At 46.6% G+C, this 13,610-nt stretch overlaps 1 protein-coding gene across 1 annotated transcript in view; it reads left to right on the forward strand.

Annotated features, from left to right (window-relative positions):
* ACE (angiotensin I converting enzyme) overlaps positions 1 to 13,610 on the forward strand; it is a 63,734-nt gene that overhangs the window by 19,795 nt on the left and 30,329 nt on the right. The window contains exons 3-9 of the mRNA XM_080976502.1: positions 3,510 to 3,603; positions 4,749 to 4,892; positions 5,740 to 5,931; positions 8,089 to 8,186; positions 9,032 to 9,204; positions 10,572 to 10,795; positions 11,430 to 11,574. Of these exons, the coding sequence (XP_080832628.1) occupies positions 3,510 to 3,603; positions 4,749 to 4,892; positions 5,740 to 5,931; positions 8,089 to 8,186; positions 9,032 to 9,204; positions 10,572 to 10,795; positions 11,430 to 11,574 (1,070 nt within the window). The remainder of the gene's footprint in view (positions 1 to 3,509; positions 3,604 to 4,748; positions 4,893 to 5,739; positions 5,932 to 8,088; positions 8,187 to 9,031; positions 9,205 to 10,571; positions 10,796 to 11,429; positions 11,575 to 13,610) is intronic.

A 13,610-nucleotide genomic window follows, 5' to 3' on the forward strand; every position in this document is an offset into this window, starting at 1 on the left:
ATGTTGTTTTTATTTTCAAACAAGATAAAGCTCTGCCATTTATTCGAAAAGGGCTGGATTTGAATATTATCATCCTGCTGTTCCTATATGGGTACAGCTAAGATGCTTAGTTGTAACCAAGAAATAACAAATTACCCCCCCCCCCAAATCCCCTACTCCTCATTCTCCTGCTTGATAAGAAAGAATACGTGAGTTTAATTTACTCCTGCCAGTCTGGTTCCCAGGGCAAGACGCCAGTTTGTGGAATTGATTTTTTTTAAAACAAACAAAACAAACAAAACTATTAAAAAACATGGGAACTGTAGCTGAGACTGTAGTTGCAATGATGACAAATATTTCATTTTGCCTTTCCCCCCCCCCAAAGAAACTGTCATAAAGTTGTTCCTTGTACTTTCAGAGTAAACATATCCCAACCCATCCAAAGCTTGTTTTGTGAATGGAAAACCAATCTGAACTTTGTTTATTTTTGAGTTGATATAAGGAAAGATTAAAAATAAAACAAACAGCTGCATAGCAGAGTACATCTGCAAGCTAGGAATTCTACCCAAGTGGCTTTTGTTCAGTGTCTTTTATATAAATAGTCTTTTACTAACTTTAACTCGGTGATAGAGGAGCATTGAAAGCTGCCTTTAGTGAGTCGGACCACTGAGCTACACATTGTTGGCGTTGAATGGCAGCAACCTTCCAGGGGTTCAAAGAGGGTTTCTTCCCAGCCCTAGCTGGGGTTCTCAGGGATTGAACCTGCGACCTTCTGCATGCAAAGCTTTGCTGCCGAGCTTCTCCGGGGACTAGCTCAGCTTTATTAGCACACCATCAGCCAGTGGTACCAAATACCCATTCTGGCCACCTGGGATTCTGCACTGGAAAGGCACAAAGAGTGTGGCAGAATGGGAGCTCACAGCCCCAGATCCTGGCGAGTTGACCCTTTACTACCTGTTAATGAAAGACACAGCCAACAAGAAGGCCCACATGTCCCAGATGATTGGCTGCAGTGCACCTTATGAACCCTACAGCTCTAACTTGACCTCTTTTCCAAGAACAATTCAAAGTGTTGGTGCTGACCTTTAAAGCCCTAAACGGCCTCGGTCCAGTATATCTGAAGGAGCGTCTCCACCCCCATCGTTCTGCCCAGACACTGAGGTCCAGCACTGAGGGTCTTCTGGCGGGTCCCTCGCTGTGAGAAGCCAAGTTACAGGGAACCAGGCAGAAGGCCTTCTTGGTAGTGGCACCCGCCCTGTGGAACACCCTCCCACCAGATGTCAATGAGAAAAACAACTACCAGACTTTTAGAAGACATCTGAAGTCAGCCCTGTTTAGGGAAGCTTTTAATGTTTGACAGACTATTGTATTTTAATATTCTGTTGGAAGCCGCCCAGAGTGGCTGGGGAAACCCAGCCAAATGGGCAGGGTATAAATAATTGTAGTCGTTTCGTCGTGTCCGACTCTTCGTGACCCCATGGACCAGAGCACGCCAGGCACTCCTGTCTACCACTGCCTCCCACAGTTTGGTCAAACTCATGCTGGTAGCTTCAAGAACACTGTCCAACCATCTCGTCCTCTGTCGTCCCCTTCTCCTTGTGCCCTCCATCTTTCCCAACATCAGGGTCTTTTCCAGGGAGTCTTCTCTTCTCATGAGGTGGCCAAAGTATTGGAGCCTCAGCTTCAGGATCTGTCCTTCCAGTGAGCACTCAGGGCTGATTTCCTTCAGAATGGAGAGGTTTGATCTTCTTGCAGTCCATGGGACTCTCAAGAGTCTCCTCCAGCACCATGATTCAAAAGCATCAATTCTTCGGCGATCAGCCTTCTTTATGGTCCAGCTCTCACTTCCATACATCACTATTTGGAAAACCATAGCTTTAACTATACGGACCTTTGTTGGCAAGGTGATGTCTCTGCTTTTTAAGATAAATAATATATTATTATTATTATTATTATTATTATTATTATTATTATTATTTTCCTTGGTGCCCAGTCTTACTCCCTGAAACTTATTACCTTTCTCCCCACCGGAGAGTATTATACCTACTCGAGATGGTTATCTAATATCAAAGCACTTGCTAACTCCTTTTGCTCCCTTTCATGTTCTCATGTGCCCTGAATGCAGGCACGCTTCACAATCTCTTCTTCCAGCAATCAGCCCTCATCCTAAGACAACTCCCTTCCCCCACCACTGTGCCATATTTTTTTTTTCAGAACTCCTTTTGTCTCTTATATAAAGGTAAAGGTACCCCTGACCATTAGGTCCAGTTGCGGACGACTGGGGTTGCGTGCTCATCTCGCTCTATAGGCCGAGGGAGCCGGCGTTTGTCCGCAGACAGCTTCCGGGTCATGTGGCCAGCATGACTAAGCCGCTTCTGGCGAACCAGAGCAGCACACGGAAATGCCACTTACCTTCCCGCTGGAGTGGTACCTATTTATCTACTTGCACTTTTGAACTGCTAGGTTGACGTGCTTTTGAACTGCTAGGTTGGCAGGAGCTGGGACCGAGCAACGGGAGCTCACCCCATCACGGGGATTTGAACCGCCGACCTTCCAATTGGCAAGCCCTAGGCTCTGTGGTTTATACCACAGTGCCACCCGCGTCCCTTATATACCTTCTCTTATATACCTCTTACATATATACCTCTTCTCTTATATGCCTTACCCTAAACAGAGGCGGACTTTGGCCTTTCAGATTTCAGAAACTCCAAAATTGAGCACCCCCTATGCCTCTCATCTTCCATTCTGCTGAATTCACTACGTCATAGTTGCAGCGCCCAGTGTGGTGGAACTGGTCACACTGCCCAAAATCCACCTCTGCCCTGAAGGCTGATGCAATGCTGGCCTCCTCCTTTCCAAATTCCGCCGTTATCTGTCCTTGCTCGCCACCCTCCCCTCCCATCGCTTTTTAAGCTGTAAAGAATTGATTCTGTACACCTCTACTGCCCCCTGCCACCCACTTTGCATTTCCCATTTTCTCCCAGCCCACACTGAATTTCAGGCCTGCCTCCTCTTGTTCCTTTGACCGTGCATGCCTTGGCCAGGTTATGGTGGTGAGAACACCAGAGTCCTGACTTCCACTCAATGGTGTGTAGAGTGGTCTGATCAGGGTCTTGATGGTGCAGGCAGCATTGTCACATCAAAGTCATGTGAGAAGGCTTTTATGCTGAAACAAAAGGGACTCGCCCAATAGTTTTGTACTTTCAATAATGCAAGATTACAGGGAAAACGAAGATGTTTTTGGTCCCGTTCCTGACTTGGCTGGCTACAGACACCTAAGTTTCATCATAAAATAAATAATTTTGAACACTACTCAGGAAGCCTGTGTTTGAGGCAGCCTCCCTGGGTGTCCTTGCTGTTGCCACTCGGCAGCCATTCTCTGTTGAAACTGTGATAGATTATAGGGTACAAAGCAGACCTGAGGTGTGGAACAGGTAACAATGTGGCTGGGCCGAAAAGGAGTGACTTCGTAGAACTAGCAGGTATGGGACTATCACACTAACTTGGACTATTTATCTTTCCTTTCTAAGTATAACACTATTCTGAGTGAGATGGACAATATCTACTCCACTTCCAAAGTATGTCTGCCAAATCAGAATTCCAGCTGTTGGGCTCTAGAACCAGGTGTGTATCTTCCTGTTCTTTCAACACTGGAACACCTCAAGGGGGAGGTGATTTGTTGAGATCTGAGGGTTGTGTCAGAAATACCACAAATCCCATGGTCACAGGTAACTGTGACATTGTAGTGGCATAAAATGTCACATGCTTGCTTTGATGTTTACAAATATTTACGTGGTGCTTATCATGCCACAGATTGTCTTGGTTCATATTCTACAGCACTTGTGGAACATGTGGCTATCCAGCTGTTGTTGTTGTTGTTGTTGTTGTTGTTGTTGTTGTTGTATTATTCCAACTCCTAGCCACTCTAGGAAGCTAACACAGCCAGTGGTGAGGGATAGTGTGAGCTGTAGTCCAGAAACACTCAGAGACCCATAAGTTCTCAACTCCTGTTCAACAGTATGCTTATTTTTCAAGTGTGAGACCATCTTGCCCCCACAACTCTTGACGCAACTCTTGAGGAGTCTGATTGATTTGGAGCTCTTAAAAATGATGTCTTCCTTTAAAGTGTTTCAGCCATTTATTTGGCCACCAAATGTATCACTGTACATTGATAAGGGCTAGAATAGAAATTATGTGTAGCAGCTGTGTCCAAAGATTTACATACAGTGGTACCTTGAGTTAAGTACTTAATTCGTTCCAGAGGTCTGTTCTTAACCTGAAGCACCACTTTAGCTAATGGGGCCTCCTGCTGCCGCCACACCGCCAGAGCACGATTTCTGTTCTCATCCTGAAGCAAAGTTCTTAACCCAAGGTAATATTTCTGGGTTAGCGGAGTCTGTAACCTGAAGCGTATGTAACCTGAAGTGTATGCAACCCGAGGTACCACTGCATTTCAAAAACTAGGGCACTTTTGAGAGAAGTTACAAGCGCTCAGCTGCCAGCAAACCCAGAATTAGTGTTTTCCAATTTGAGAGACAGAAACTAGTGCTGTTGAGATGCTTCTCAATCTACCACTGAATCAAAAATAGCCCCAAACTGGAGGGGAGGTGACCCCTTTGTCCCTGAACAATAATACTGAATAAATAGCACTGCCCTTATGATGAGGTACATCACCCACAAAATTGGTTCTTTTCAACCTATGACCATTTTCTGTGTTTTTTGTTTTTGTTTTTTTGTTTCTGGTCTCTTCTCCCGCACTCACTTCTCAGAGATAACGGACATCATGGCCACCTCTCGCAATTACAGGAAACTGCTCTATGCCTGGGAAGGGTGGCACAACGCAGCCGGAAATCCTCAGCGGCCCAAGTATCAGGAATTTGTTGAACTAAGCAACGAGGCCTACAAAATGGATGGTGAGATGCTTTAAATATGGATTGGGGGATGGAAATAGGAAATGGGCCACTCATGGGATCGAAAGACTTCCTTACGAAGAAAGCTGTAAGCAGCTGGGGCATTTTAGCTTAGGCAAAAAAGGTGATTGAAAGCTTCAGAGAAAGCTTGAATATTGTAGCTCCCCCTACTGCCCTCCTTTTAGAAATGTATTCCCCATGTTTCCTAAGAGAGGACCCATTTGGACAATGGGTCTGCAATGCCAGAGTGAAGCCACTGTGATCTGAGGATTTATGGTGTGTTACCTCAGCACGCACATTCTCAACTGATTTCCATCCCATTTTGAAAACATTTGAGGGAATGGTGAGCATGTGTCAACGTGTTGAGGAGAGGGTCATCACTGCAACAATGAATTTTGACTTACCCCGCCACACAACTGTTATGTACTGAAGTTCTCACCCTGGGCCAGCAGGGGGATACTGTAGATAGTTATGCAAATAAGGGATTGAAAGTGACGTTCAGTGATTGGACAGTTACAGAAAATGGTTACTGTTGCGTTGTAGTGGAGCTCTATATAAGCAGGCTGGCTGAACCCTTCAGTACAGTTCTGTTCTGGCCTGTGAATAAACAAGAGCTGTTTGAAGAATCACTGTGTCATCTGATATGTTCACCCACAAGTTAACAACAACCATGCCAAAAATGATCATGTGAATTGGCTTTCAGTTTGTGGTTGTGTGCTCTGTGCCTTTAGAACAGACAGACATTGAACAACATGGATATATGATGTGGTGGGGGAATGATTCTCCAACCTTGTGTTGAGATTATGCATGTGTGACTTCCTTTGGGTTCTGTGCTCTTGTTGGCGTCCAGGCTTCAAGGATACCGGTGACTATTGGCGTTCCTGGTATGATTCACCAACTTTCGAGGATGACCTGGAGCAACTCTATCACCAGCTGGAGCCCCTTTACCTAAACCTGCATGCTTTTGTCAGGAGGAAACTGTATGAGCGCTACGGCCCTACATACGTCAACCTGAAAGGCCCCATTCCAGCTCACTTACTGGGTAAGATGGCAATAAAAAGGGGATGAAGTGGAAGTCATGCTAGAGAAAATCATGATGGCTCATTTCTGAATGCATGAAGTGTCCTGCCACACTCTACACAGGCTGACCACTTGGGCTGCTTGAAGCTGTCATGCCCAAGAGTGAACAGGTCCATTTCTATTGAGTCTCAACAGTGCTAGAGATGATGATGATCTAGTCGCTTTTCTCACAAATGTGACCCAAAGCGATTTACAGTGGACGCTCGGGTTGCGAACGTGATCCGTGCGGGAGGCACGTTCGCAACCCGCAGCACCGCATCTGTGCGTGCGTGGGGTGCGATTCGGTGCTTCTGCACATGCGCAAAGCGCAATTTAGTTTTTCTGTGCATGCGCGAGTGCCGAAACCCGGAAGTAACCTGTTCCGGTACTTCCGAGTTTGGCGCAGTGTGCAATCCAAAAACGTGCAACCTGAAGCGTCTGTAACCCGAGGTATGACTGTACAAACAAAATTGAAATAGGGGGGGGGGAAACAGTTGCAACAAACAAAACCAATAGAAACCTTAAAAACCAACATCTATAGCAATAAAACTGTGGTCTTAAAGATCCTATTCCACTGTAAGAAGCCACAAATGCTTTAAAAAACATCACATCAAGGGTTAAAAGTCCAGGTAAAAAGGGGGGGGGGAATGCATGGCACCTAAAAACAGGTAAAGATTACGGGATCATAGCTCGGTCAGTAGTCAGCAGAGCCTCCGTATGGGGAGAACATTCCACAAGGGGAGAGCCATCACTGAAAAGGCCTATTCTCACGTTGCCACCCTCCAGACCTGTGCACACAGGGGGACACAGTGAAGGGCCTCAGATGACAATCAAAGGGTTGGGTTTGTGTGAGGAGATGTGGTCCTTGATGTATTGGGGTCCTGCACAGCTCCCCTGCACTTTGAATGGCGCCTGGAAACTAATTCGTAGCCAGTGCAGTTGTGGAAGAATTGGTGTAAGTTTCGCCTGTCCTGGTCAACAATCTGGACAGCAAATTCTACACCAGTTGCAGTTTCTGAACCATCTTCAAAGGCAGCCCCATTTATAATGTGCTGCAATAACCCAACCTAGAGGTTGCCAGAGCCTAGGCTAGAGGTTTCCCACCTTTTTGAGTCCACTGCTCTCTTGACTAACTACATTATTTCTGCGGCACCCCTATGAGTTTGAGGCAGTCCTTCCAAAATGCATCTTCCAAAGGGTGGGAGAATAATGTTCACAAGAAGCATAATCTCTCGCTCTCATAAAAGCCTTGGAGTAGGTGCTGCCAGTCTTTCTGGAACTTTGGCCAGCCTGGGTTTCTTAGTTGTTTGGTGCTGATAGTGCCAAGGTTGCAGGTTTGATCCCCATAAGGGGCTGCTGCATATTTCTACATTGCAGGGGGTTGGACTAGATCAGGCTTCCTCAAATATGGCCCTCCAGATGTTTTTGGCCTACAACTCCCATGATCCCTTGCTAGCAGGACCAGTGGTCAGGGATTATGGGAATTGTAGTCTCAAAACATCTGGAGGGCCGAGTTTGAGGAAGCCTGGACTACATGATCCTTGGGGTCCCTTCTAATTCTACAATTCTATGATCTGCAAACCAGGGAAACTATCATGGTTGCCCCATAGTCCTGAAGCTGTTCAGACTACCCACCCCCAGCTACTAATAACATACCGTATTTTTCGCTCTATAAGACGCACCAGACCACAAGACGCACCTAGTTTTTGGAGGAGAAAAACAAGAAAAGAAATATTCTGAATCTCAGATGCCAGAACAGCAAGAGGGATCGCTGCGCAGTGAAAGCAGCAATCCCTCTTGCTGTTCTGGCTTCTGTGATAGCTGTGCAGCCTGCATTCGCTCCATAAGACGCACACACATTTCCCCTTACTTTTTAGGAGGGAAAAAGTGAGTCTTATAGAGCAAAAAATACGGTAATTAATGTGATATCTTCAATGGCCCTAAGGGATCTAACAAGACTTGGGAAGAAAACCATAGTTGTTATTTTTTTGCCTCCATGCCCCAAATGTGGAAAATTGACAAATATAGCTTCCCGGTGATATTGCATCATAAGCTGCTTCTTCTTGCTATTATTCCTTATGGTAGGAAAAGGCTGAAACTGTTCGCCTCAAGCTAAGCTGTGCTGCTTTGCCCCCTGCAGGTAACATGTGGGCGCAGCAATGGAACAACATTTACGATATGATGATCCCTTACCCAAATAAGCCCAACCTTGATGTCACCAATACTATGAGGCAGCAAGTAAGGTCATCCGTGTTGTTATTACATACGCTTTTCTTCTTACACTTTTGCTGCTTTGACTGCAGCCTTCATATAGACAGCAGGGATTGTGAGTGAAAACAGCTACCGTATTTTTTGCTCTATAAGACGCACCAGACCACAAGACGCACGTAGTTTTTGGAGGAGGAAAACAAGAAAAAAATATTCTTAATCTCAGAAGCCAGAACAGCAAGAGGGATTTCTGCGCAGTGAAAGCAGCAATCCCTCTTGCTGTTCTGGCTTCTGGGATAGCTGCGCAGCCTGCATTCGCTCAATAAGACGCACACACATTTCTCCTTACTTTTTAGGAGGAAAAAAGTGAGTCTTATAGAGCAAAAAATATGGTACATACCTAAACATCACTGGGGGTGGGGTGGTATTGCTACCATTTTGCAGTGAGATGCTGCAGAATAAGTGCACACCTTAGGGGAATAATGAGTACTCCCAACAAGAGAATGCCTGTATTGTTATCTATTACGGGTTGAATCTCAACTTACCATGCTTAGAATAGTAGATCCATTGAAATCAGTGGGGCTTGAATTAGCAGCAGCTGAAGCCCCTGATGTTGGGAAAGATTGAGGGCACAAGGGGAAGGGGATGACAGAGGACGAGATGGTTGGACAGTGTTCTCGAAGCTACCAACATGTGTTTGACCAAACTGCGGGAGGCAGTGGAAGACAGGAGGGCCTGGCGTGCTCTGGTCCAGGGGGTCACAAAGAGTCGGACACGACTAAACGACTAAACAAAAACTGATTTCATTAAGCATGGCTGTGTCTGGATCCAAGAAAATGCATGCTATCTCATTCTGTGGGTGGGTCCTTTCCTAGAATTGGAACGTAGCACGCATGTTCCAGGAGGCGGATGCATTCTTCACCTCACTTGGCATGATTGAGATGCCACCTGAATTCTGGAAGGATTCTATGCTGGAGAAGCCAACAGATGGCCGAGAGGTGGTGTGCCATGCGTCGGCCTGGGACTTCTACAACCGCAAAGATTTCAGGTGCCTACTGCATGTGAAAGGGCCTTGCTTTGGAAAGGGGGAACCAAATGCCTTCTTGGAAGAGAACCACAGAATGCGTTTATGCAGATCCTTTTAAAGAAACACAGGTCTTTGAAAAAATATCAACGTCCAGTTTTAGTAACAACATGTGGTTCAATTTAGGCGGTCTAGAAATGAAATGAATAATGATAATAGGTATTAGTTTCCTCCTCTCAGAGCTACAGATCTCAGTACAGTGGTACCTCGGGTTAAGTACTTAATTCGTTCCGGAGGTCCGTTCTTAACCTGAAACTGTTCTTAACCTGAAGCACCACTTTAGCTAATGGGGCCTCCTGCTGCTGCTGTGCCGCCGGAGCATGATTTCTGTTCTCATCCTGAAGCAAAGTTCTTAACCTGAAGCACTATTTCTGGGTTAGTGGAGTCTGTAACCTGAAGCGTCTGTAACCCGAGGTACCACTGTACCCTTAACAAACTGCGGTTCACAGGAGTCTTAGGAGGAAGCCGTGTGCCTTCAATGTGCATTGGATGTGCTTTAAATTTATAGCGTGTATCAGCGATAAATCTACTAAATGTATAAACCAGTTCTGAAAACCTTTTCTGTTTGCTAAATCTTTCCTGGAAACCCTGGGAACTATAGTGTGTGGGAACACTTAATATGTTAAGTCGTCTTTGAATCCCTTGCAAAGCTACCAAGAAGGATTGGTGTTCCAAGGATTACATCTGTGAGAGCTTTAAACAATTTAAATTCTATATTGACAAGAGGGCAGGGGCAGACCTTGGTAATAAGGTGCCCTGAGTGAGGGCAAGATTTGCTGAGGACAAATACTTCTTATTTTCACAAAAGAGTGGTACCTCTGGATACGAACAGGATCCGTTCTGGAGCCCCGTTCGCATCCTGAAGTAAACGCAACCCACGTCTGTGCGTGCGTGGGTTGCGATTCGCCGCTTCAGTGCATGCGTGTTACATCATTTTGACCGTATGCGCGAGCAGTGAAACCCGGAAGTAACGCGTTCCGTTACTTCCGGATCGCTGCGGAGCACAACCCGAAAGCACTCAACCTGAAGCAACTTCAACCCAAGGTATGACTGTATTTCCTTTTGGTGCAGTTGCTATTTTTAATGGATCTTCTAAATAGGTACCTGTATGAATATAGGGTGATGATGATGGCTTGGCACCCCTTTGGCTCAGTGCCCTGTGCAGGGAAACTGAAGAGGGACTTCCTTTTCAACTCTTCTGAGGACTCCGTGTATAAAAGGGAAGCAGGAACATCCCTTCCAGTCTGTCAAGCAGGTGCCCTATTAGCTCAACTTGTGCATTTTAACAGAACCAATGTTGCATCCTCACCTTTCTGCTCCATACTTTGCAGGATAAAGCAGTGCACAACCGTCACCATGGAGCAGCTCTTCACAGTACACCATGAGATGGGGCATATTGAATACTACCTGCAGTACAAGGACCAACCCATCTCCTTCCGCAGTGGGGCCAACCCTGGCTTTCATGAAGCCATTGGCGATGTCATGGGCTTGTCCGTCTCCACCCCTACCCACCTCAAGAAAATTGGGCTGCTTGACGAAGCCACTGAGGATATAGGTAACCATTGAGCACTGTGGGTGATGTAGGAAAACTGTGGTGAATAAGTAATTGATAGAGTTGATGGGACATTTCTCAAGGGTCAGGTTTCCAGCTGAGATTAGTTGCTTTTGGGACGTGGAGCCAGACTTGTATCACTCCAGGGCTTCCCAGCTGCTGAAGAAGAAAGAGAAGATCCTAGACCAGGCATGGCCAAACTTGCCCTCCAGATGTTTTGAGACTACAGCTCCCATCATCTCTAGCTAACAGGACCAGTGGTCAGGGATGATGGAAATTGTAGTCCCAAAGCATCTGGAGGGCCAAGTTTGGCCATGCCAAAACCCCAAATTTGCTCTCCACTCTTTATTGCTGTTAGGGATTGGGGAGCCCTTCATATCCACACCTGTTCCCTTTGGGCAACCCAGAGGGCAGCTTTGTGCCTGCTCAGGGTCTGACTGCTGCCATCCGTTGGGTTGGAAAGGAATTTCCTATAAAGTCAGGTGGGTCTTTGTGCCCCAAGGCTTGTGGGTCACTTGCCCAAGTCATCTCAAGCTGCTTACTCTGCTCTTGACTTGTGGCACAAGATCTGCAGAGTGCTTATTCTGCTCTTATTCTAGCTCTGAGTCTTATTTTCCCTTTCCCTTCTTCTTTGCAGAGAGTGACATCAACTACCTATTAAAAATGGCCCTGGAGAAGATCGCCTTCCTGCCCTTTGGCTACTTGATAGACCAGTGGCGATGGAATGTCTTCAGTGGGCGCACTCCTCCCAATCGCTACAACTATGACTGGTGGTATTTAAGGTAAAGCCCCCCCCCCCCTCAGCAGTGCAACTGTGGTGGGTGGAGGGCTGCCATGATGGCTGAGCAAGGGACGCCATTGTTTCAAGAAACTGTGTGAGGGGAGGGGTTCCCCAAGCTGATTTCGGGTGATAGGACTGAATTTCAAAATTGGGAAGGGGCAAGTCCATGTTTGCTTGAGGGACCCATATATCTTCTCAACAACTCTGTGTGTGAGAGAGAGAGAGACAAACAGACAGAGAGAGAGGAGAGGGAAAGAGAAAGAAATTTATGAGTATGTGTGAGTATAAGCAAAGTTAAGAAGGAAAAATATTCAGGAATTTATTCAGTTATTTTGCTTATACTCCACTTTATAACCCTGAGAGGTTTTCAAAGCAGTTTCCCAAAGAACCCTCAAACCTACATAGGTAGGTAAAGGTAAAGGACACCTGGACAGCTGAGTCCAGTCAACTTGACTATGGGGTGCAGCGCTCATCTCACTTCAGGTCGAGGGAGCCAGCGTTTGTGTGCAGACAGCTTTCCGGGTCATGTGGCCAACATGAATAAACCGCTTCTAGCACAACGGGACACCGTGATGAGTGCCAGAGCGCATGGAAATGCTGTGTACCTTCCCACCGCAGTGGTACCTATTTATCTACTTGCGCTGGCATGCTTTTGAACTGCTAGGTTGGCAGGAGCTGGGACAGAGCAATGGGAGCTCACCCCGTCGTGCAGACTCGAACTGCTGACCTTCTGATTGGCAAGCCCAGGAGACTCAGTGGTTTAGACCACAGCGCCACCCGCTCCCTATAAAAGTCATATTCAAGTCAGGAACAGAAATAATATGGTGACTTCTCTGTTGCCAGGACTATTCAGGTGGCATTCCCTGCCCTGGTGTTGCCCTTCGGCTTTTGCCTACTAGGCAGCAGTCCGCTGATGATCTTTTGAGGCAAGGAAGTGGGGCTGAGCAGCCGGATCTTGCTCAGCCCGTGATGGAGGGAGCTCTTCCCTCACTAGCAGATAGGCAGATCGTCTAAGAAAAATATAAATTACTGGAGGAAGAGAGAAATGCATGCACCTGTATACATGTTGATCCGACATTGATTGACATGAGTTTCAGTTTGCTCCCTTCTTTGTGCCACTTTCTTAGGGCAAAACTAGACATAAACTGCGGTGCTTAGTAAGGAAAACGGGTGGCATGATGTCATCACATCAGGCACTCCCAAACAGCCAACCATGTGGGGTGGAGGCAGAGTAATCCATGATGCGGTGACAGATAAAGAAGGGGCAACTGGGTGCAAGGCAAGAGAACCAGTGTGGCATAATGGTTAGACCAGAGCTTTCCAAACTTTTCAAATTGGTGACACACTTTTTGCACATACATCATTTCGCGACACAGTTACAGTGGTACCTCTGGTTGCTAACGGGATCCGTTCCAGGGGCCCGTTTGCAACATGAAAAGAGCGCAACCCACAGCGGCGCGCCTGCAGGTTGCAATTCGCCGCTTCTGTGCATGCGTGTGACGTCATTTTGCGCTTCTGCGCATGTGTGAGTGGCGAAACCCGGAAGTAACGCTTTCCGGTACTTCCGGTCGCCGCGGGATGTAACCTTAAAGAACGTAACATGAAGTGGACGTAACATGTGGTATGACTGTAATTCAGTTTTGCATCATTTCGCGATAGAGTGATTCAGTTTGACTAGCAAAGTGGAGGTTAAGCTAACCCTTTCCTGCCCCAGAAGGAGCACGGGGACCATTCACATGACACAGCTACACACTGCAGCCGACACACTAACATGTCACAACACACAGTTCAGAAAGCTCTGGGTTCGAGTGTTGGACTATGACCAGGGGGGACAGGGTTCAAATCCCCACTCAGCCATGAAGCTCACTGGGTGACCTTGGGCCAGTCGTCATCTCTTGGCTTACCTCACAAGGTTGTTGTGAGGATGAAAGCGGGGGGGGGGGGGAGAGAACCAAGTGCACCACCTTGAGCTCCTTGGAAGATAAACGTGGTATAGACATGTGACGAATAAATAAATATAAATAATAAAAAGCATAT

This window comes from Podarcis pityusensis (assembly GCF_964106645.2).
Source record: "Podarcis pityusensis genome assembly, chromosome: 13".
NCBI classification, from domain to species: Eukaryota; Metazoa; Chordata; class Lepidosauria; order Squamata; family Lacertidae; genus Podarcis; species Podarcis pityusensis.